Below are 25,598 nucleotides of genomic sequence, written 5' to 3'. Positions count from 1 at the left end.
CCACAAGAGCCAAGTGATTCAGGTGGTAATGACTTACATAAATAACCAAACAAACTCCAAATTTAATAACTTAATTTATTCCACAACAATGACTTACAGTACAAAAACAATTATATAGAAGAGGATATTTCAAAAATCCAAAAGCAAATTGTTTAATTATGACACTAGCCTTGTTATTATAATATCATAATATAAGGGTAAACAAGTAGATCATATGTTAGCCTTCGACATGCTAACTAGCTTAACTGTTGCCGTTTAGAATAGCATGTATGCTAGCTAATGTTAGACTTCATGAAAATAAAACAAATACCTAATGTTACATCTGAACTGTGTTTGTTAGTGATTGCTACACTAAAACTTAAGAGGTCCAAGTTTAACACGCGATTGTGTAGTCATGTGGGAAGAATGGGTTGCATTTTGGAAGGGTTGCATAGCTGCAGAGCCACCTTTAGCAACAACAACTTTCTGTATTTCTTTATGAATCACACATTGTGCAGGAGTTTTAGCCCGCTCTTCTTTACAGTGTTGCTTCGATTAGTTGGGGTTTGTGCACATTTGACTTTAATATTTAACATACTTACTGGGGTCTGAAGAGTGTAAGATGTAGCGCTCGGGTGTTTTGCAATTCTCTGACAATTGCAAAGTCTGAACTTGGAGTGAGTTTGCACACCTCCATGCTCCCGACCAGCAAACTGCCAAAACCTCTTCTTTATGTTAATCAAGTGCATCTGATTATCAACAGTTGGCTGCCATGTAACTTGTTAATTCCTATTAAAAAAGTAGTGCTATATAAGCTTTCACAGAAGTGTATGGAGTGCTGTGAAAACTTTAATTTTCACACGACTGCAATCAATTAAGGTTGTTTTTACAATGCCGCTTTAAAAAGATACTTTTTGTAAAAGTTTCATGTCAAGTATTACATTCTTTACATATAAATGACTTTGTAATGCTTCTTTGCTCTTCTAGCTGCCCAAACAAGTGGGGACATATTGTAATCCTGACTGTTGATCTAGCTGTAGCTTTAGTAATACTCATATAGGAATGTCTCATTTTGGATTCAGGACAGACTCGCTGGACTATCTTGTGGTTCAAAGTCGTATTGCATGTGCAATTTCTTATTTTTACAAGTTGTATTAATAAAATTGGCATTTTGATATTCCTTGTAACAGTGCTTTGGCAGTCTTTAAAAGGTCAAGTACTAAAAAACAATGCTCTGGATCTAAGCTGCCATGTTTTCTTGATAACCTGTTGTTCCTGCAAAAGCGACGATGAACAGAGCGGTGATACACACACAGATTGCAACTACTGTACTTGTGTGACGCCTCACATGACCAAGAAAACCACCTGACGATACATAAATGGCACAAATCAGCAATGTTTTGGCTGTAACAAGACAGCTACGACTCCAGTCTGTCTCAAGCCTGAGATGAAGTCTTCTGTGTTGGAGGTGGAGGAGGTGCTCGACACTGAAACAATACAGAGAGAAAATAAATGTGGGTTTTAATAAGCACTGATTTGTGTGAGCTCAAAGATATTCAAATCTTCCGTCAGCTAGTCCCAGCTCTGTCTCCGTGTCACCCTGTACTGAGCATCCTCTTCTGTCACACCAGCCCTCTGTGTGTCCTCCGTTACTACATCTATGAATCCTCTCTGCATGTGTCCAAACCATCTCAGCCTTTCCTCACTAACTTTGTCTCCAAAATTATCAACCTGATCTGTCCCTCTCATCACAAGCATCACATCTACGGTGCTGTTTCTCTGCATGAAGCCCTACTGCTGCTCACTGATCGCCACCTCTGTACCTTCAACAGCTACCTGCACATCATCCTTGTTGAAATCAGTACCAGAACACCACTTCTCCATTCCTCAGGCATCCTTTCCTAATCCTCTACACTTCCTTTACTAACCACCCATGCTCTCATCTCCTACATTCATGAACTCCTCCTTTATGCGCCGATTCTAAAGCTGTTAGTTTTATCTCTCTCCAAACAATATTGACCGAACCAGCAGCAAAAGAAGATCCAAACTACGCTTCACATAAACATCGTCATGGATTCACTCTGACTTTTGCTGTTTTGCTTCCACCAGGATAAAATCTCACTTCATGCACGGCTCTCTCTCTCTCATCTGTTTTCTGCATTATTCGCTTGCTTGTTTTTACTTTTACTTACTTCCGAAAAGAAAACCTCATTTCTGCTGTTCAATACTGAACAAATTTCAACTTTTTAAAATTGTGCAAAATTGCAAAACACTCAGCTGTGTCTCTAATCAAACCTCTGTAACTTTGCTCTGCTTCACTTCAGCAGCATCAGGTAATGTTCATGTGCTGATTAATGGTTTTCTTTCGTTTTTTGATCTACTGCAGAATATTTTTATAAAATCCCAGAACAGGAAAATCACCTTCATGTTTTTCTGTGTTTTATCTTCAGCTACTTTGACACAAAGGCCTCTGCTGTGATGCTCACAGCTCTGATAAAGTCTGGCAAGTGTCAGCTTCCTTTTTATAGATATAAAAATATGAAAATGTACTGATGCATGATCAGAATTATAATATTTCTGACTGTCTGAGGCAAAATTTCCCCGATTCAAATCGAATCGATTCTAGAAATCAGTGACGATACCCAGCCCTACTTTTATTCTTGCTTAGAGTCCAGTCGTATATACAGTTCACTTTAAGCCTTTTCTTTGCCACCTCTCTCTGCTGTACATGAACTTCTATCTTATCTTTCTTCATCTCCATGCTTATTATTATAATCCCTATAATTAAAGTCCCTGCTCTCACCTCCAAACTTTTGCCTTTTCTTTGTCTCTTCCTGCCTGTTAAAATGCCTGTCCATACCTCCTCTGAGGTAGGCTTTTATTTTCTATAAGACACGTGTGGGTGTTGCACCTACTGGTCTCAGTGGAGTGCTGGAGTGCTCAGGAGAGCTGTGGCTGCTGGTTCCGGCCTCTGGCGGTGCAATAGACACAGAGTGAAACACCTCAAATGACACATTTTAGATAGAAAACAGAGAAATAGACTCTACCCGGTCTGTTGCCTGCCAGCTTTGATCCCTCCATTAGAGCAGCCTGCTGTTTGTCCTCCATACTGCTCGGAGAAGCAGCGCTCAGTTCTGAATTACAGCTAGGAGCTGAGGGTGTGGGGATGGGAGGGGAGAAAGGGGGCATGGTTGGGGTTGGAAGAGGCTGGAGAGGAAAATAAACATCAGAAAAACTGATTTTTGAATTTCAGAAGATTCTGATTACCAGGATGTAGTCTCACCTCCATCTCCCCTTTTTCTTCCTCATCCTCCTCTTCATTGTGAACAAGCTCTACCATCAGCGATGGGAAGACGCCGACGTGTCCGTTCAGCTCTCCCTCCCAAAAACCATCATCAACCTGTAAAAAGACTCACTTAGATTTGCAGTCTTCACCCTGAGTGACTGAAGCGAGGTAAAAGCTGGTGGCTGTTAGGGTTTCCCTCCCTTCCTCTGTAGCTTTGAAAGAGCTAAATTGTTATGAGGTGTTTTTTACTGTAAATCGCTAAATAAGCCACACCCTCTATCCATTCATGTAGAGCAGTCATGTTTGTAGGGACAAAAAAACAAACATTCTTAAAAAAAGTATTGCTGTTGGTGCATGATGGGCTCTACGTTGTTTTCTACAAATCCAGGGTTGTGATCACTCCAACGTCCAACGGCAGCGTAAAACACACACCTCTCCACGTGGACGGCGTATCAGGTGTATTAGCGCCCCCTCTTGGAAGGAAAGCTCCTCTGCGCTCTGAGCCTGGTAGGAGTACAGAGCCCTGGCTACACCTGAGACACATCAGAGCACATGGTGTAAACTCATATTACGGAAATTGGAAAAAAATACATCTTAGATTCATCTTCTTAATTTATCTTAGTTTTTCAGTTATTTCTTATGACTTTCAGTGACTGAATGAAAATAGACTTGATCCAAGTTTTAGGAAGGATTTGTAGGGCCTGGGTCAATATTTCCCCTCTGAGGCAGCACTTATTTATACAAAGTGCACAGTAAGTAATGTGACGTCAAGTGCAAGTGTAAACATGGCCACAGACCTCTACTCCCTGGTGTCTCTTTAGTCACAGTGGAGGAGGTGGAGCTGAATGAGCTGTCCAGCGGAGTGCTGTCCTCTGCTGGCAGACACAGGAGCTGCACATACCGCTCAGGGACGTAGCCCACCTGACCACACGAGTTACACACCTGCACAGAGAACATCAGAGTAACCTTTCCAATAAAGTACATTATACTGTATCACATCAGTATTGTTACCTTCAGCCAGTCCTCCATATCTCCATCCTCGATTACTTGAAGCTCCTCCCCTTCCATGATTGACAGCTCATCTGATTGGCTAGCCTAAAAGAGATAATTTTCCATTATTTAACTGTAAGCCTGTTAATGCAGGTTATCAAATAGCTGTTATTACTCTATATTAACATTATAGTGATACAAACCTAAAAAATATAACACAGACCTGCTTATTTTATGAAAACATCAGTTCAGTGCTGTATGCAAAGACTGGTCCAGCTTTGAACAGCAGGACCCCAGAGACACTCAGTCTGTCCTTTTCTACATCAAGTGCTGTGTAGAGAATGTGACATCTGTGTTTTTGCTAACCGAAAACTTTGGACGATGAGTGAAGTACAGGCTCTGATCAGAACTCGGGACAGTTTTCTGTGAAGCGCTCTTCCAACCTAAGGAGGGGTGCAAGCAGCATCCCAGGGGATGTGGTTAAAGCCTGCACGGACCAAATGGCAGAGATCCTCACTGGGCTGTTCAACCTCTTCCTGACTAATGTCATTCCCACCCGTCTGAAGGGCTCCACCATCATTCCCATCCCTAACCGATCTACCCACCAATGTCATCGTCAAGTATGCCAATGACACCACTGTGGCTCATCTCTGATGGAGATGTGACAGCGTAAAGGGCAGAGGTGGAGAACTTGTCCTGCTGGTTCTCAGAAAATAACCTGAAGCTGAACGTCCTTCAGGAGGCACAGGCAGGTCCACCCTCCTCTCATTATAAATGGAGAATGGGTGGAATCTGTCTCCACCTTCAGGTTTCTGGGCACCCACATCTCAGCTGAGTGATTCATACCTAGGGGCCACTACTGAGGACAGGAAGGCTGCGCAGAGGGTAAAGAGCACCGCCCAAAAAATCATTGGCTCCCCTCTATGACCCGTGCAGGCCATCACCAGATCCTCCTGACTTAAACTTCTTTTTTGTTCATTTCACATCTCCAACATCGGGCTCGAGCATGCTTTGGGGTAGCTGATGAAGGACCTTCTTGCTTTGATGCAACAATGCTATCCACTGCACCACTATGGCACCAACAACAGCCTTGAGCATCTTGTAAACACCTTAACAGCTCTGCTTTAGACTTTGTACAGATCTTTTAGACTCATTGATTCATTGAATTTGCTAAAAAAAAGTTTTAAAAAGTGTGTGTGTGTGGGGAGGGGGGGGGGGGGGTGCTGATGATCACTACCTGATAGCTGTAAATACCTCTGCAGGCTGCAGGGTAAACACACACTCCAGATGCTGACACTGGATCTGTGAAGATCTCTCCATTATCATCGTAGTCCTCAAAGTCAGTCAGCTCAAACTCATCCTCCTGCAAAACAAAGGATTTAAGGGTGTCGTCTCCACTCTGATCCCAAAAATATTTTTAGAGCATCTGCAAGACACGCTGAGTGAAAAAACAACTGTCATCCAGCAAGCATGCACTGAAGTTAATTCTGTATCTGAAATAGTCTTTAGCCTGTTTGTTCCCCTGTGTGTAACATCTGTTGTGTGCAATTATGTTGTGGAGTCATACTTGTGTGTTTTTGTTGTAGACAAAAAGCGACTTCCTGTGTTGTGTTGGAGGCTGACGGCTGATTTTAAGGTCAGGGCAAAGTTGAAGTTAAAGAGAACGTATTTTGCTTTCCTTACTTTCTGTCACATGTATAATGTTTCAGTGGTGGAGGCTTATATTAAAGTTATACAGTCTAATAAAGTTTCAAATAATGAGGTCAGGATGATATCCCTATGTTCTTCATCTCAGATACACCTCTGGTTGGTCTGCAGGTCATGGTCAGAGGCAAAGACTCTTGGGTAAAGAAAAGGGTATGGCTAAAAAGTCATAAACACACAAGTAAAACTTAAGGTGTAACACAACTGATTGACAATTTATACCATGTACTTTAAAAAAACACTCAAATGAAGTGGGGTCATTTTTGACCCCAGAGGACAAAAGGAGTATTGCGTTACGAGTGATAGAGGCCTCTAAAGAGGACATGCAAGCCACCATGTGATGAAAACGCAGCTCAATCTGTGTGTTTGTTTGTTTGCATACTGAAAAGTCTTCAGTAGACTTCCTCTGTTCGCTGAGATGTCGCTCTCTCTCCAACTCCTCTTCCACCTGGTTCATGGCAGCGTGAAGCCATTGTTCTGTTCCTGGTGTGCTCTCTGACAGCAGGGCCAGGCGAGCCTCGGCCTTCGCCCTGTTCAGCTGAAAAACCAGGAAACTTAGTTAGACACACACAGACATGTGACTCTGAACCCCGAGTCGTACGGATTCTGTGTAACTCGCGAATTTTCCTGAGCTTTGGTTTGGTCATAAGCTGAAACCAAGCTGATTTTGTGTGCCTCAGTTAAACGACCATGAGCAACATCGAAATCTAAATCCCTCTGAGACAAATTCAACTACACAGACACGACATCTTTCATATTTCAGCTATTATAATGTAGATTTCCAGATGCCGTTATTATATATTGCCAAACTCATTGCTCCCTAATATAACCCACCATCTGTGTTATTCACTTCACCTCTCTGTGCTCGTGAAGTTATGCCTGATTGGTATGGTATTGGTGATGTCACTGCTGTGATGTCACAGATTCAGATTCAGCTAATGATATAAAACTGATCAAAACTGATACAGCACCAATTTTTATTTCACCAGTGCAACAGATTTTGTGCTTTGGAGCGTTTTTAATCTGACGATTGATAGTGTTGATACTTTGTGGTATCAATAATGTTGAATGTTGGATTTTGAACTTATAGGCTGGAGAAACTTTCAAAAACAAGTACCGTAATTGTCGGGCTATAAGCCGCTACTTTTTGCACAAGCTTTGAACCCTGCGGCTTTTAGTCAGGTGCGGCTTTTCTATGGATTTTCCATGATTTTTGTGATATCGTAAGACGATTTGTTTTGTTTGTTCCGCTGTTGTACGGCACTACGTTGCCTGGCGGAAGGATCGGGGTTCAAGAGTGGTATGTTAGTCACATGTCCGTCCGCCAGGCAACGTAGTGCCGTACTAAGTAGCGTGAAAAACAAACTTCAAAGTAGCGCTACGCGTTCAGCGGGAGTCGTGGATGACGAGCGGCGATAAACTTGCGAAAAGCAAGTTATGCCCAACTCCACCGGTGGATTCTGACAGCGTGGAAAAGTGTGAAAACATCCACGATCACCAACGGATTTCGAAGGGCTGGACTGCTGCATGATGGAGAGGAGGACACCGCCACGGCCCTTCTGAGGGTGTTCGACTCCGACACTGACAACAAGGATTTCTTTGGTTTTGAAAGTGACAACGAAGGAAAGAAGCGGAGAGTGGATGACGAAGCCATCCTGAGCCTGTTCGTTTCCGACACTGGAGGAGAGGACTTTGGTGGTTTTAGTGCGCAGGAAGAAGAGAAAGATGGTGGATGATTGACTTTTCTTCTTGTTAAAGCCGTGTCACTGCACCTGAGCCTAAAAGGTAGTACGAATCTATTTTTCTGGTGTGCTGTAGGTTACTGTTATGTACTACATGTGCAAATATGTACCCATAACTTGTTTTTCAAAATATTAATAAAAGGGGTGTGTCTCCAAACAGCCATCTCTTTCCTGACAATTCCCTTTGTGCATATTCTCTTACATATGATAAGTCAACATTGAAACACCTGCGGCTTTTAGTCAGGTGCGGCTAATGTATGTACAAAACAGGATTTTCCCCTGATTTTAGCTTGTGCGGCTAATATTCAGGTGCGCTTTGTAGTCCGGGAAATACGGTACCTTGGCTTTCCTGACGCTCTCCTGTACCTCTGCTATCTTCTGCTCCACACTGAGCGCCGTCTCCCCGGATAGGAGCTTCAGTCGGCTCTCTAACATCTGTAGAGCCTGATGAAACAAAGCAGATCTTAAAGTTAACGTAATGCAAAATTATACATTATACAGGAAACCAGAAAGGAGCCACTGCATCACAATGGTGACGGTTCTTCCTCTAGTTTCTCACCCTCTCTCCGTGGGCAACGATCTTGTGGTCTTTAGCCACCTTGGCAGTCCATTTCTTGGCCTCCTTCACCAGGCAGCCCTCTTCTTCTGAACTACAAACTTCCTGCAGAACTGACACCTATGAAGAGGAGTACCAGCGACCACAATGTGAATTTACACAGATACTTTTTCATTTGAGTATTTCTTAGTTTAGAGTATAGTCCCGGTTTATTACATTTCAGTGAAAAAAACCTTCTAATTTACTAAAAGCTTAACAGCTTTAGTTTGTAATTCATTTTAAGATATAGACTTTGTATGAATGATAAAATAATGTTTTTAAATACAAAATTCAGTATTTGGCAGTACAGAAAACCTTTGGAATGACCAAGAACTAACATGGAGTTTGAATTTGAAAAAGTAAATGATCTGTTGTAAATCCTTGCCAAATAAAGCTTGTGGATCATCAAGAATGAGATTTCCAGGCTGGAGACTGAGTTAAAGTCCCTGTGTTACTGTTAAAGACAGAAACAGGAGAGGGAGAAGGAATGTTTGCAGGGGGTGAGAGAGAAAGACAGGCAGGAGCAGTGTTGGTCAAGTTACTTGAAAAAAGTAATCAGTAACTAATTACTGATTACTTCACCTGAAGAGGTGATAAAGCGATAGAACTTTCAGCCCAATTCTGCTTTTTCTACATAATCCATCATACAAAATGTAATCAAATGGAAAAGTCTTTTTTTAAAACTTGTTTTATTAGTTTTAATCTTTTAAAAAATTAAATTATCTGCAACATTCTCTGACTTGAAGAAATTAGTTTAACATTTAAACCTATTTTCTGCACATTCCAGCACATAAAATAAAATATTTTTTGTGTTTTCACTCAGTCTTTCAAATAGATGCAAGTAAAACACAGCAGAAAATAAATAAAGTCAAAGACTCAGCGGTCCTGTTGCTCTATTTTCACCTGTAAAGCAGGAGTGGGGTAGGCGGAGGTTTACCCTGGTGCAGGTGTGCCGCGGTCAGTGGAAGAATCCGCGAGTTTCTCTGTGAGTTTCCCATCACGTCGTAGCTACTCGGTGCTTGTTGGAAGTTTAGGGGTTTTTTCGCTGTAAAAAGAAGTTTTCTTCCCACGCACAGCGGACACTAATGTTTTTGTCACTTTTTATGGAATCAAACTCAAAGTAAGGTCAGTACTTCCACGCTTTAAACGCTGCACGCTCATACTCTCTCTGCACTCGATATATGATGCACTGTTGATCTGCACACAGCTGTTGTCACGAACGTCGCACTCGCTTACGTCACTGTCATGAGACACTCTCGCAAAAATATCACGGTTTTAGTAACGCAGTAACGCAGCGTTCCTACGGGAAAGCAACGGTAATCTAATTACCGTTTTTGCAATAGTAATCCCTTACTTTACTCGTTACTTGAAAAAAGTAATCGGATTACAGTAACGCGTTACTGCCCATCTCTGGGCAGGTGTGGAGGTGTGAGCATGGACAGGTACAGGGAGAAAGGTGGCTGATATCGTGGAGAGAAGGCAGATATGCTGTTTGTGGAGAGTAGATAAGTGCTAGACAAACATTTACCAGTTCAGTAACAGTGTTATTGAGATGAAAAGTGAAGACACGATCATGAGTTTAAAGAGTGAATGTTGCCAGTGCCAATTTATTAGTCCACAACGGTTGGATGTCAGAAGAGAAAGAATAAGAGTAAACTGGTTGAAGTAGTAAGTGAAGGGACCAGGGGTGAGGTGTGGGATAGGCAGGATGTTAAAGAGAGAAATGGGAAAGGACAGATGGTACTGAATCTTCCAAAAAGGGTGGAAACGGTTGTGAAGGAGGAGGGTCTTATGCCATGTTCACTTGAATCGCTTTGAATGACTTTCTGAAGCAGGTCGCATTAACTGTGTCTACATGCACAATGAGTTACTACCATGTGGTTTTCTGATCAGATATGTGCATTGGGCATTGAGTGAGCATATAATGCAACCACACTCTGGTTCAACTGCTGTACTGTAGGCAAGAGGAAATTGCAGCGGGTGGGGAGGGCAGCGGGCGGGCAATTGGCACCCCCCTCAGAGACTCTATTCTATTCTATTCTATTCTATTCTATTCTATTCTATTCTATTCTAAATTTTTTGCCAATGTTTGCCAAGTCACACATTTTCTCTCATTGTATTAAACTGAGCCAAATATGCAAAATATCTCAATATGGAGCTCATCACTAAATCTCTACTACAATTTGTGGACTGTCACTGTGGCACTTGGACTACAGTCAGCATGTCTTCCTTAGACACACCTTGTCACGCAGAGCAGGCTGGAAGGTAAATTCAGGGGTTTTGCTGAACGATACCGAATCTTGGAGAAACTGCTGAACATTTCTGTCTCTGGTCACCTGCAACACAAAAACGAATTAAACAAAAGCAGGTTACACCATCCTCAAAGAAACAAATAACTCTCATTAACAGCAGCGCTGCAAATTCTGCTGAATTTTTCACAAATGCTAGAAAAGCATGAACAAAAATACAATGTTCTCACTTCTACCGACTTTGGATGAACACCTGAAAGTCAAATGTACTCAAAATGTGCAGGGAATAACTCTGGACTGGCAAGAGAGTACAGGCTAAGGGGAACATCTCGAGATTTATTCAGCTTCTCCCGGTCTAGAGCTTACTATCTGCAGTGACAGATTTGATTTGGTTACAAACAACATCTACACAAAGTCCACACATGAAACTGTTTATGCCATTTCTATACATCTACATGTAAATGATGCTTCTCACCTCATGTGTGCTGGATGGTGAACTTATTTGTACAAGCAGCTGGATGTTCAAAGAGTATTGTTTCTAAATGTGGTTATCACGGTTTCCTCGTAGTGAGGAGGGTCTTACTATGAATCTGTCACAATGCATCATTTATTCAGGCTAATCAGATTACAGTTTATTTTACTTCTTATTCATTCTCATTATTCACTTACAAAAATAAAACTCTAAATCCTCACACAAGGTATCAACTCTATTTTAAGAAGACATGTTTAACATGATGATCCAACACTGTCACAGTTTACAACATAGACAAATGTGCAATGGGACTAATCACAGATTGAACCAATCATTTGCAGTCTGAGGCCCTGTGATGACCAATGACCACAGGTGTCGATATATAAAATATACAAAGCATGCCAAAGCATCTCATCTCTCTTTTTTGTAGTTCATATATACAACACCAACCTTTGCAACACTGTCGCACACTCCGCTGTACTGTTTGTGTGTATGAAGACAGCAGTCCATCTCAGTCCCACACAGCAGGGTGAAATGGCATCTCAAATCCTCATAAATATCACCATCCATTTGCTGAGGAGGTCAGACACTAAAGGTCAGTTTTCAAACATTTTCTACTGAGTTTCTGCTGAAGACTAATCACTTATGTTATGTGTGTTTCCTGTAACTCTGTGTTCTCATTAAATACAGTACAGGCAGCAGGCTAAACGCTACGTGGCAAAACAGTCATCCAAACACTTGTGGTGACACTAGTTCCTTAAAAAAAAGTAGCCATGAAGCTTTTTGTGAAAGGACATTTTGGTCCATTCCATCTGTAAAAACGTCAATATAAATGTAGCACACTGACGGTGTTAGTGTGTGTGGATTACCTCCATAATAAATGGTAAGTCGTTTGTGTAGTAGTGCTGCCGATGCGCTCTGACTGCTGCTAATGTCAGCAGATACTCGTTACGAACTTCAGTCAAGCGGTCATCGCACTCTTTGAGTCTGGCAGTGAGCTGCAAACATGTAAGTGAGCACAAACACAATGTCACACAAACAGGCAACATTTATACAATTCAGCAGTGTGTGCTGTGTAATAACCTTCTCATTCCACTTCACAAAAACACAGCCTGCGTCCCAGGGGGTCAACCACCACCTTGCTCAGGACCCCAGTGCCTGTCCCTGTGGGGGACGGCCCACAAGGTGGTGGAACCAAACTGACGGCCAAGCCTGACAGCTTCTTGTTGAAGTGCTGTAGCTCATTTGGGGTTTTGTTTTAATCTCTTATTGTGGCCCCGCCCCTGGGAGACCCTACCAATGACCTCGAAAGGAGTCTCGGAAAAATAGGAGTCATCTGATTATGATGCCTCCTGGGATCATTCTTTAGGATGTTTTGCTGTTGTTGTTTATATCCTAATGCAGAGGTGGCAAAAGTGCAGACATTGTGTACTTAAGGTGAAATACAGATCATAAGTGTTAAAAAATACTCCGGTAAAAGTTGGACTACTGATTCTTTTCTGTACTCAAGTAAAAAGTGAGAAAGTACAGACTCAGATTAAGATCTTTGAAGGAGTTGCTTTTGTGTAAATGCAACTGAACCTTATATTAATGTAATAATAAAATAACATTATCAGATAAAAATACAAACTTTATTCTAGTCTCAATTTTAATTCTAATAAATGTACTCAGCTTGAGTATTTTGAGGAAAGGAAACCAGAACTCATGAGAGGTTAAACATTTAGTCTGATCTGGAAGCAAATGGACATACTGGGAGAGGAAACCCAGAACACCCAGCTTAGCCTGCTGCTACTACGACCCAACATTGGTTAACAGGAAGAAAATGGATGGATAGAGTGATAATATAATTTGGTTTGCATTAAAGGCAAGAGAGATTATCCTGGGACAACTCATAATCACAGGGGAGAAACCACTTTACACCAGGACACAGTTCAGCATAGAAATAAGATTTCAGCAGCTCAATCATCCGTACCTTTGTGGTCGTTTTATGGAGTCCTGTTTTAAAGTGAAAAATTCCATGTTCACTTTTTCTAGCTCTGGAAGAGAAAGTGAAATCATATTTATGTCATTCAAGACAAGAGAAAACTACAGCACTTAACATATTGCTTCATATTTATGTTAATGCTCTATATAAAATACAAGTTGTGGGAAACGTTCAATCTGCAAGCTGAGCTCTTATTGGCTGAACTCCCATCGGCAGTAGTAACTTTTTTACTGTTTTATTAAAGAAGTCGTGACAATAATATGAGTAATAGTTTAAGAGTACAAGTGTAGAATAAAATATATAGAAGTGACAAACATTGTTCCAAAATGTATTTAATACAACCTTAAAAATCAGACTTTTAGTTACTTTTAAAATATTTTAAAACAAAATGAAATGCTGGTCAAAAGTCTTAGCAGAAGATTCAAACCTCCGCATTGAAACACAGACCTGGCCTGTGCATCTGCAGTTTTCTCACGTGCAATACTGGCAATGTGACTGAAGTCGTGGTAGCACTTCTTGACCCTTTGAAGTTCCCGTAGAGCATCCACCACTTCAGCCTGCACCCTCTGCAGCCGTTCCAGGCCCTAACGCACATATGCACACAACCCAAAGGCATCAGATTTCATACATTTTTTAAGCTAAATTAAACTGAATTCTATTTATATAGTGCCAAATCACAACAACAGTTGAATTGAGGCACTTTATACTGTAAGGTAAAGACCCTAGAGTAACTGAGAGAAAGCCCATCAATTAAACAGCCCGGTTTAAACAAGCGCTTTGACAGTATTGGGAAGGAAAACCCTTTAAACAGGAAAACGCCTCCTTCAGAACCAGGATCAGGGAGAGGCAGCCATCTGCCACAACCGTTTGGGGATGAGGGGAGGAAGGCAGGAAAAAAATGTTTCATTATGTGAGTGTTGTTCAGAAATGTTTAATCTGTGTGCACTGTCTCACTCTCTTAGCCCGGACATCCTTTGCACTGCGGAGACTTTTGGAGACTTGCCCACTGAGTCGACGGTATTCTTCTGCAGCGAAAAGTCTCGATGCTGCAGTCTGAGCTGTAGCATCGACCACAGAGCGCCACACGCTGAACACACTCCTGAAAGCACACAAACTGCATTCATATCACCACCAACAGACAGATACTACTAACACACACAGGGTGGCCTTTTGTATCAATGCTTTGTCTCACCAATCACTGCATTATTAGACACAGAGAGATAGAGAGATTAAAGCGCAACACCCATTCATTCACACACTGTTGTGTGCTTTAATCTTAAAGCCTTTTAGACTCCTCACATCCACAGATCACCAGTTAATTAACCATGCATGTCTGTTTTGGGAGCCAAAGTACCCAGAGGAGACCCACACCAAAGGGTTTGCAAACCTTATTACAGACACATGGATAGATAAAGTTGAGCATCATCTGCACATCAGTGAAAATGTATGCTATGTCTTCTAATGTTACTGCCTAACGAAGCATGTATAATGTAAACAGAACCGATCCCTGCACAGAACCCTGTGGAACCTCACTATGTTAAGACGACTCTCTATTTACATCAACAAATTAGAGTCTCTTAGACAGATATGATTCAAAACATTGCAGCTAAAGCGTGCTCTAATCGCTGTAATAAACCACTGAGATGAGTCCACTGTCAGAGGCCACAAGATCATCATTTGTAGCCTTTAAAGCTGTTTCTGTGCTGTGATGCACTCTGAGACCTGATGTACATTAAAAGAGATCATATTTAAGATCGAAGCATTAATTAATAGTAGGACTTGGGATCAGGGTCTAAAAGACATTGGAAGTAATTGCTGAAGTTAACTCAGATCAGCTGCAGTCAACATATATTTCAATAGTATTGAAAGTAGTTGAAGAGAAACCTTCAGTCAATAATGAATCAGTAATCAATAGTAAGGCGGTCTAGCTTTATGGAGGGCTGTTTTATAAAGCAACAAACTCTTTTTTCAGGCTAAACGATGCTCTTCTAAATTAGTCATAAGCCATTTATTATCTGCTATAAGGTGCATGCTTGAGAGAGCCAAGTTATTTCAACATAAGCATCAGCACATTGCTGATCTAAAAGTATTTTATTTCCTTTGGTAACAACTTTTGTTCACATATTAATAATATTACATATAATATTATTCTGCTTTATGTACATTAAGTAATTGAATGCAGTTCCTCAAATGGGCAACAAGTCAAATGTGATGTATATATCAAGAGATTACGACAACAAAATATTTCCACATTACCACTGCTGTCCAATTACTGTTTTTTCACAAACTACAAAAAAGTTCTTGCAGAATCATCCGTTTTTCTTAACATGTCTGTTTTGCTGATGTAACTTCCAAACAGCAAAAAGAGCCAATCGAGTGTTTGGTCTTTCAAAGTAAAATCAACAATCAATAACAGCTGTTAAGAAGATTGCATGCTGTAAAGTTGTGTAGTTACCCAGAAGTGATCACATCTGTATTTCCTCTCTGCCAGTCTCTCTTTTGGTACTGGACAGCTAACCTTTGAAGAGCCTGAAAAAACACAAGAAAAAGTGCATCCTCTATAACATACAAAGTAACTTTCCTCACACAGGGATGTAATAAATGTAAGAAAATGTGTCAATTGAGTTTTTTGTTTTGGCAACTTGTTAAATGGACTGGCACAATCACACAGCCTTTCAACACTATCATACACACACTCACAGCCCAGTGGATGCATTAGGGGAATTACAGGCTCAGTATCTTACACAGGGACACTTCAGCCCGTGGACTGAAGTAGCTGTGATCAAAGTATTATTACATGACCCACTGGACCCTCTGGAGGTGGAGCTTACCTTCTTACAGTAGGGTTTTTGTAGCAAGACAAACATAAACTAAACTAAGGAGCTGGCACTCCTAATTTTGCTGTTGTAGCCCCCTGAGATTTGCTACATATTCCCTTTGGCTCTTCCCACCGGGCAGCTCAGTTTGCTTTTTACAGCTATAAATGTTGTAATATGATCAACAGTTGTCAGTGTTAACAGTTTAATAGTATTTCAGCAAAGGTAGGAGAATGCTACCTTGTTGTCCTCTAACAAAGCCAGGCACACATGCATGCATGCATACAGACACACATCCACTCACATACTTTTCAGATGTTCTACGTGAAACATTCTACACCACGGTGTGAAAACACATAAAGCTCTGAGCTGAAACCAAGGAGATTTGTAACATTAAGTGAGAGAAGCAGTGACTTTGTCCTCAGCAGAGACACTCCACAGCAAACCTACTTCTGTGGTTTGTACCTGACTGAGACTAGGTTAGAAGTCAACCTTCAGACTGCTGAACATAGACCGTCACCTTTCCAGCTTGGTGTCAAAAAACCCTCCCCATTTAGGTGCAAGGCCACACATGGGGTAAAAGATGCACGCCTGAGCCTTTCAGACTCTGTGACAAAATATGGTGGCTTGCTAGTATTAATGTAAACCCTGCAGGCACCTTAATTTTAAACTGCAGCTCAAAACTGCAGAGGCAAAATCTTCTGAAACTTCTGTAACATCCTTTGAAACTGTGCCTAGCATGCAGCTAAAATGCAACCTAACCCTATCCCTGCACCTAAGTGGTTTGCTGACTACCTGATGTGCAGCAGTAGCAAAGTAATAACACTTTTCGGCCTAGGTAAACTAGACTCACACAACTACCGCTTTGCCAACACCGTGGCATCAAAAGCCAGAACAGCAGCAACAAATGTAGCACCTTTATACCTTCAACACCTTCAGCCCGAGGTAGAAACCACTTTTTCTCACTCCACTTGAAAAATAACAGGGTTAACCAAATAACCCCTTCCACCCATACCAGTGTTAGTTACTCTCACCAGGTAGGTTTAAAATGTCATTAATTTACATTTCATATTTATTTCCAGGATATCAAATGTCCTAAAAATATTATTATCTTATTACTTTTAGAACTAATCAATGAAAAACAGTAGGACAAAAGCCTAATAAAACTGTGTGAGGACACACACACACATACACAAACCGTGTATGTGTGCAGACGTCACACAAGTCAAAACCCAATCCAGCACTCAGGTACTAATGTGGGTCTTAAATCAATATATTTTGAGCATTTCCAGTAAACAATGAAAAGTGTCAGTAACAGCAGCAGACAGGACTAGAATAGATCATGTTTACTCACCTGACCGTATTCTTTCTCTATAGACGTGCGATGCTTACTGAAGGACCTTTGGGAGCAAACAGAAAACAACACATGACACACAGGACATGTGTAACGTAACACCTGCTCATGAGACAGACAGTGTGTCAGACCTGATCTCCTCCAGCAGTTCGGTGTCCAGATGCTGTTTGGTCTGCAGCTTGTTGAGCTGCTCTGAGAACACCACTTTCATCTGCTGGCTCTCCTTTACCTGTTCACACACGGGGCAGCTGTGCAGTAAGTCTCATTGATAAAAGATGATATTGGTGGGCTTTGTTTCACCGGAAGTTTTTCAGATTATAACTTCAGTGCTGACTATGGTGGCTCCCACTAATGGACACCCGGTAATGTTTGGCCTGACTTGGAACTGGGAGAGGTTCATAAAAAAACAACCTCCTTGACCAAAGCCTGATGACTAAAACAACATTCACTAGTCTACATAAGTTGCTGGTTTGTGCCACGTTATGCTGTGACAACAAAAAGTGCACAACAACATTTTATGGATTCCTAAAATTATATTTAATATAGTATATACAATAATTACAATAATTTTACATAATATAGTTATTGTGAGCTAAAATGACAGCCAGGTGCAGGGTACAAGGCTATTTTATAGGTCAAACAATGCTAACCTGTGACACAAATACAGCAGTCTATTTAGATAATTAAACCTTATTAAACAGTGTTATGTCATTTTCTGTTGTTGGTATCTCTGTAATGTATCATTCTATTGCTGTATAAGAGAAAAAGCCCACAGAAAAGTACAGCACCTTCTAGCTGAAGACAACAAATATTAGAAAGCTTCATTTACATTTCCAATTACTGGAAGTGGTCCCAAACATTAGCTTTGAGCAGGTCGTGCACATTACTGCCTATTACCGCGTTTAGGAGCTAGCTTATTCATCAGTCGAGCATGTTGAGGCTGTTAACACTTTGTTATTGAGAGCCAACACCTCAGCTGATACAAACCCAGTAACATCCCAGGTTGTTTCATTTCTTTAGCTTTTGAGTTGCAGGGAAAACAAAAGCTGACAAAACATTGAGGCCATAAAAGAATTATTTTCAGAAAAAGTGAACCAACCCCGAGGAGTCAGTGCAGTGTGAATATTTTACTCATTTACGTCAGATTCTTGGTATCCTTACCTTTCTCGGTGGTGGCTGCATGTTTGGATGTAGCTGGCAGCTGTTCTCTCCGTTATGGCGTTAGTTTGTTGCACTTCTTGTGCACCGTTACTTCCTTTATAGTTTCACTAATGCACATGTGCAACTCTCTCTCTCTCCCTCTCTCTCTCTCTCTCTCTCTCTCCCTCTCACGCTCTCTCCCTCTCTCTCTCTCTCTCCCTCTCACGCGCTCTCTCCCTCTCTCCCTCTCACGCGCTCTCTCTCTCTCTCTCTCTCTCTCCCTCTCACGCGCTCTCTCTCTCAGATTGCTGTTTGGCTTGAAATCCTCTAGAGGGCAGCAGAGTAACACTGGTTTGAAGAGTCCATGTTATTACTAATAATTCTTCTGTATCACCACAGGACAGCTGTTGAAAAATAGTAACCAACTAATAATAGTGTCTGTAACGAGGTCTGGGATTTTGTGTCCCCTTGCTATGCACATTCAAAAGCTTCCATCAAAACAGCTTCTCTGGAGCCTGCTTGGTCAGTTTTTCTGTGTTATGCACACAGCATGGTGAGCACTGAGTATTGTGCTACAACAGACGTAAAAATGCTGAACAGAACTGTATTCTCAGTTATGTTTGCAGGAGTGTTCATTGTTCAACACACTGACTTACTCAGGCTACAGTAACTTTGCATCAGCACCACCTGCATATTGGACTCTCCTCTTTCCTGCTCACATCCTTTACTTATTTCTAAATTTCTGATATGTATTCTAATATCTGTAGGTACTATTGTGTGTATTTATCTTAAAATCTATGTGGAGAATGGTTGTCTATATATATTTCATCTAAAACTGTCACATGCTTTTTAATCAGGTTTAGCTAGATAAGCAGCTGAGATAGACCCCAGAAGCCTGAATGTTGTTTCCCAAAGCTAACCAGAATTATCAGGTGTTTATCTGGAGTGTCACAGAAGAACCCAGAACAACATCTAAATAACTGCAAGCCTCAGTTGCCTCAGTCAAGGTCAGTGTTTGTGTTTTTCTGTGAAAGCAGTCTGTGGACTGATGACACAAAATGACTTTTTGGAAGGTTTGAGTGCTGTTACATCTGGACAAAAGCTAGCACAACGTTTCATAAAAAGAACATGACACCAAGAGTCAAACGTGGTGGTGTGGTGGCCTGGGGCTCAGCAAAGGAGCCCAAAGTAACTGATGGAACCACGAACTTTACTGTCTACCAGAGAATTATCAGCTTTTGTCTGACGTTCAAGCGCACTTGAGTTATAAACTAGAACAATGATCCAAACAATACGTCCACTTAAAAACCGAAGCAGGAATCCAAACAGACATTGTTCAGAATGAAATAAAGCAATCGTGCTCTCCTAAATGTCCCAATCAATGACAGCAATTCCATGGACTCTGAAGAAAGACCCAATTTGCAGCATAAAATTTAAAAAGCTATATATTATATGCACTCAGGTTAAGTGGTGGAATTTGCAACAGGGAGAGCAACAGGTGAGTTTTAGGACCAGAGACTAAAGGCTAAATCTGTAGGTCTTGGAAGTTTTTCCACGACCTACCTTTCTTCTTCCATTTGTGCAACATCTCTAAAACTAAAGCAATCCTGTCTCAGAGTGACGCTGAAAGACTAGTTCATGCATTTATTACTTCCAGGCTGGACGACTGTAATTCATTATTATCAGGAAGTCCTAAAAACTCCCTGAAAAGCCTTCAGTTGATCCAAAATGCTGCAGCAAGAGTCCTGACAGGGACTAGAAAGAGAGAGCAGACTTCTCCTGTTTTGGCTTCCCTTCATTGGCTTCCTGTTAAATCCAGAATTGAATTCAAAGTCCTGCTCCTCACATACAAGGTCTTAAATAATCGGGCCCCATCCTATCTTTGCTCTGGCACTGAGGGCTAATCCCAGTGTAGCAAGTGAACTTGGTGGTATTGGCCCAGTGTGACCGAACACAGGAAGGGACATAAAACCAGTTGAAGGGATGTTGCCATTCTCAGTCTTCCATGTCAGATTGTTAACTGCACAGGAAGGTTTAATGGCCTGCATTTGTATAGCGCTTTTCTTAGTCCCTAAGGACCCCAAAGCGCTTTATACTACATCCAGTCACACACACATTCACACACTGGTGATGGCAGCTACATTGTAGATGTCCTGGGGCGCACTGACAGAGGCGAGGCTGCCGGACACCGGCGCCACCGGGCCCTCTGACCACCAACCGAGACCGAAACAACACTGTTGCTCTGGGTCTAAACAGAGCGCGTCGTGTGTGACGTCTTCTTTTGCGCATGCTGCCACTTTGAGCGTTCACACTAGAGTGCGTTTGCTGTCGCATTTTATTTGTAGTGTGAACAAACAGACAAAAAAATCTGATTTGATCAAAAAATCTGAATTGAGCATTAAGACCTGCAGAGTGAACGTAGCCTTAAGCTGGTTTTATGGTCTTTCAAAGGGAGTGTGTCACTATCTGCTCCACCAGCACTGCACATCTGCCTGCAGTGAGCTCTGTTGCCAGATAGAGGCAGTGTACAGTGTATCTGACACAACCAGTTAGGTTCGTTTCAAATAAAAGGAACCCTGCATAATCCAGCATTAAAGAGAGGGAAGCCATACAATGTGATTTTCTGTGGGAACTTTCACATATCTCTCTTCCTCTGTCTGACTGTGGGTGGGCAGCTACTAACCAGTCTCTTTCAGTGGTAAGGCAGAGCTTCTGGAGACTTCAGGCACACCTGTTGCCCATCACCAGTTTGTACTAAGCCCAGCTTCCACTCTCACTTATTTTCCACTGTCACCCTGCGAGCCTCCTCCCCTGCCTCAGGCATGGAAGATGTGAAGAAAAATACTTTTGTACCTTACCGGCTGGAAAGAAAAACACACTGCATTAACCTCTGTGGAGGTGGTGCTCAGGTTGATCCTCTTCAATCAACCTTTAAGCTCAAGAGAAAAATCTTAGTTGGTTGCTTGTTCAATTACCCTGTCAGGGACCAAGCAGTAAAGCATAAAGGACACAGGTATACTTAGGCTACGTCCACAAGTACCCGGGTATTTTTGAAAACGCAGATTTTTCTATGCGTTTGCACCTTTCGTCCACACGTAAACGGCGTTTTTGGTCACTGAAAACGGAGATTTCTAAAAACGCCTGCCAGGGTGGATATTTTCAAAAACTCAGTTTTTTGCATTTACGTGTGGACAGAAAAATGGAGAAAACGCAGCGTCAAAGGTGTGCGCATTTTTTGACGTCACACTGTGCGCCACGTTATTGTTTCGGTGAAATGAATTTCTACAATACTGTTAATTCTACTCTCTGCAGTGTTTACATGCTTACACATATACACACAGTTACTGTCCGTCCACACAGACGACTCGGTTCTGCTTCTATGCCCCAGCTTTGTTTACTTTTTCCCGCCGAGGCTTCTAGACTTCTGATTGGCCAACATTTCTGCACGGTTAGGACTACATCGCCACCTGTTGGTTTGGCATGTTCATAGCAGCGTTTTCTTTCATTTCTGCCTTTATGTGTGGACGGGATTATTTTTTAAAACGAAAACGGAAAATCTCCGTTTTCAAAAATACCCATGTACGTGTGGACGTAGCCTTAATTAAAAAATATATTTAACAAATCCAAAAAACTTAAACAGGCAGACCACTAAAAGAGGTCAACTTAACAAACTTAACTCAAAATAACAATGAAATCTCAAACAAACATAAGACAAACTTACGGAGCCCTGCAGGGAGACGGACTTTTGCAAGATCTCGCAGAACAAACTCGGGATCTCGCAAAAGTTTTGCGAGATCCCGAGTTTGTTTTGCGAGATCTGGCAAAACGTTTGCCAGATCTCGCAAAAGTCCGTCTTAATTTTTTTTTCTCCCATGTCCGTACAAACTGACCTGCTGAAAGGACACAGGGAGAACTTAAATACTGGTTTAGCTAAAGCAAATGTGATATCCTAAGACCAAGGAACCACGGAGACCATGTTTAGCTCACAGTTGCTTCTTTATTAAGAGAACCGGGGCATGCGCCCCCACAGACTGAAAGCTCCCCAACCACTGTTGCCCCCTGGTGGACAAATCCTTGCCACAACATAACATTCCTCCCCCCTTAAACTGGAACTACTCTGTAGTTTTAATCACTACAGAAAATACCCATAACCAAAAACTTCACCTTTATAAAAAAAATGCAACAACCCCGTCCCCAGCCTTTATTGAAATTTCACTCCGGAATAGTGAACCTTTAGTCCAACAGTCTTAGGTTAACCTATAACAGTTCACCGTAATCACGGCACAAAGTCTCTCAGGTGCTCCGGCTTTCTCTTGGTCCTTTGCGATCGCCGTAACCCAGTGGCAGGTGATTCCAGCGAATCACTACTCTCCATATGTGGCTTCACCACTGGTGTAACTTGCACCTCTATGTGTCTCTCATCCTCGTCTCCTGTCTCAGCGCTGATGTTTGGAGCTGCCTTTGGGGGCTCGCCTGGGTGGCCTTCAGGCATTCCTGCTGCCAGGTACGGCTCCAGGCGGGCAAACAGCTGATCGACGTGACGCCTCACCACTGTCCCATTGCCCAGCATCACCAAGTAGGAAACAGGCCCCGTCATCTCCTGTATAAGTCCTGGTATCCATTTGGGTCCTCTGCCATAGTTTCTGGTATATACTGTGTCTCCAATAACAAACATGCGTTCCTTGGCATGTCTATCATGATACAGTCTTTGGCTATCTTGTTTTGCTGTCACTTTTTGTTTCACGTCAGGGTGTATGAGATCAAGAGTACACCTCAACTTCCGGCCCATCATCAACTCAGCGGGAGACTTCCCTGTTGTGGACTGTGGTGTGATTCTGTAACTAAACAGAGCCCTGTTTAACTTGGTTGCCAGTGTGTCTCCAGTACTCTTTTTCATGAGTTCTTTGAACGTTTGCACTGCTCTTTCTGCTAACCCATTGGAGGCGGGGTGATATGGAGCGGAGGTGACGTGAGTGATTCCGTTCTTTGCCATGAACTCTTTAGTTTGTGCACTTACAAAACACTGGGCATTATCTGAGACCACCATCTCAGGAAGGCCGTGCGTGCTGAAACAATTTCTCAGGCAGTCTATGGTTGCAGCTGCTGTAGCGGATGGAACTGTATACACATCTAACCATTTGGAGTGGGCGTCCACTATTACTAAGAACATTTTACCCAAAAACGGGCCAGCATAATCGATATGTATCCTTCTCCAGGGCTTTTCTGGCCACTCCCAGGAGTGTAGCGGTGCCTCTTGTGGCCTGTGTCTATGTTCTTGACATGTACTGCAGGACCTCACCTTGTCTTCAATGTCATTCTCCATATGCGGCCACCACATGTAGCTTCTGGCCAGGCCCTTCATGCGGCTCATTCCTGGGTGTGACTGATGTAGCTGTTCCAAAAGGGGGCGTCGACCTTGTTCTGGTATCACCACCCTCGCCCCCCACAGCACACACCCATCCTGCACACTCAGCTCCTGTTGTCTCTGTCTGTAGGGCTGAAAATTAGGATGCTGCGTAGTGGGCCATCCTCTCATAGCATACTCACGCACTCTGGAGAGTATGGGATCTTTGGTTGTCCATCTTTGCAGCTGCTCAGATGTCATCACGCCCTCCTGGTCCTGATCTACCATCAACACTTGGTCCTTAACTGCCACCTCTTTAGGGAGGTTCTCTGGAAGAGGGAGACGACTCAGACCATCAGCATTACTGTTATTTTTGCCTTCTCTGTATTTAATGACATACTCATAGGCTCTTAATAACACTGCCCATCGCATGATCCTCTGTGACGCCATCTGAGGGACGGCCTTCAACTCATGGAACAAACTTATCAATGGCTTATGATCCGTGATAATCATGAACTTCCTGCCGTACAGGTACTTATGAAAATACTGTACACCAAATATCACAGCCAATCCTTCTTTATCCAGCTGTGAGTAGTTCTTTTCTGCTGCATTCAGGGTACGCGATGCAAACCCAATGGGTTTTTCCTGACCATCTGGCATGCGGTGAGCTAGTACTGCTCCCACTCCATAGGGGGACGCATCGCAAGAAAGAATTAAATCCTTTTGCTCATCATAGTGTACCAATACACTGCTTGACTGCAACAGTTCCTTTGATTTGCCGAAAACCTTCTCCTGTGCTGGTCCCCAACACCATGGTTCCCCCTTTCTCAGAAGCTTGTGCAGAGGGGCCAACAGTGTGGACAAGTTTGGCAAGAACTTATTATAGAAGTTCAACAACCCCAAATAAGCTTTGAGCTCTGTCACTGATTTTGGGGGTGGCGCCTCCTGCACTGCTTTCACTTTTGCCGGCACTGGATGTAAACCGGTCTTATCCACCCGATGTCCTAAAAATGTCACTTCCTTCTCCATGAATTGACATTTGCTCCTTTTTAAGCGCAGGCCCGCCTCCTCCAAGCGCTGCAGCACTCCAGCCAGTGTTTGAAGATGTTCTTTGTCATTCTTTCCCGTCAGGATGATGTCATCCAGATACACTGCGACATTGGTCAGACCTTGCAACACACTCTCCATGGTGCGCTGAAAAATGGCAGGACTTGAACTCACACCAAATGGCAACCTGGTGTATGTAAACAAACCCTTGTGTGTGTTCACTGTGACATACTTTCTAGATTCCTCATCAAGTACAACCTGTTGATATGCGTGACTCATATCTAACTTGGTGTATTTTTCTCCTCCCGCCAGCCCCGCTATCATGTCCTCCATTCGTGGAATGGGGTATTGTTCTACAGGCGACACCTTGTTAACAGTCAGTTTGTAGTCACCACAAATTCTGGCGCTGGAGTCTGGCTTTAGTATGGGTACAATGGGTGCGGCCCACTCTGAGAATTTCACTGGTTGGATGATTTTCTCCTCCAACAGTCTCTCCAGTTCCTGCTCCACTTTCTTTTTCATAGCAAACGGAATTGATCGGGGCTTATAGAAGCACGGTTTAGCATCCTTAGCTACATGTATCTTTGCCGCAAACCCCTTCAGCGTTCCCAACTCATCCTTAAACACTGTTTCATGTCTGGCCAGTATCCGCTGTAAGGCATCCTCTCCGCCTTTGATCTTATGTACAGGTTGCCAGTCTAATTGGAGGGCCTTAATCCATCCCCGACCCATCAAACTAGTTCCAGCCCCTTCAACCACCACCACATCCAGTGTTTTCTTACTGTCTCTGAATTCCACCTGCACTTGGGCTGCTCCCCACACGGGTACCTTGTGGCCTCCATACATTCTCAGTTTGATTCCACACTTGCTTACTTTGGGCGCCTTACTGCCTTCAA

General features: G+C 42.5%; 1 protein-coding gene across 2 annotated transcripts; it reads right to left on the bottom strand.

The window, feature by feature from the left end:
* Positions 1–66: 66 nt before the first annotated feature.
* Positions 67–18,461, bottom strand: LOC101486025 (F-BAR and double SH3 domains protein 1). Of its 2 annotated transcripts, XM_076888254.1 has the most exons (21): positions 18,333–18,461; positions 17,303–17,400; positions 17,172–17,217; positions 15,457–15,530; positions 13,956–14,100; positions 13,449–13,585; positions 12,990–13,053; positions 11,887–12,015; positions 11,468–11,590; positions 10,537–10,632; positions 8,261–8,377; positions 8,041–8,145; positions 6,342–6,497; positions 5,493–5,618; positions 4,277–4,360; positions 4,063–4,207; positions 3,698–3,798; positions 3,263–3,379; positions 3,027–3,186; positions 2,895–2,950; positions 67–1,466 (listed from the first exon to the last, which is right to left on the bottom strand). In XM_076888254.1, exons 1-21 carry the CDS (start codon positions 18,351–18,353, stop codon positions 1,416–1,418), a joined length of 2,151 nt encoding a protein of 716 aa, XP_076744369.1. In that variant the 5' UTR covers positions 18,354–18,461; the 3' UTR covers positions 67–1,415. The 2 variants fall into 2 exon arrangements, with proteins under 2 accessions (XP_076744369.1, XP_076744371.1); XM_076888256.1 differs by lacking the exon at positions 2,895–2,950.
* Between the last annotated feature and the right edge of the window lie 7,137 nt (positions 18,462–25,598).

Source organism: Maylandia zebra, linkage group LG2 (genome assembly GCF_041146795.1).
Source record: "Maylandia zebra isolate NMK-2024a linkage group LG2, Mzebra_GT3a, whole genome shotgun sequence".
In the NCBI taxonomy this organism is placed as follows: Eukaryota; Metazoa; Chordata; class Actinopteri; order Cichliformes; family Cichlidae; genus Maylandia; species Maylandia zebra.
This window is presented reverse-complemented; position numbering and strand designations above follow the sequence as displayed.

Coding starts and splice junctions, on each gene's coding strand:
- LOC101486025 (XM_076888254.1), bottom strand. CDS start 18,353: ATGCAGCCACCACCGAGAAAG. Junction 8,378..10,536: donor AGCCTGCTCTGCGTGACAAG/GTGTGTCTAAGG, acceptor TCCTCTTCATAG/GTGTCAGTTCTGCAGGAAGT. Junction 4,361..5,492: donor GAGGTATTTACAGCTATCAG/GTAGTGATCATC, acceptor TATCTCTTTTAG/GCTAGCCAATCAGATGAGCT.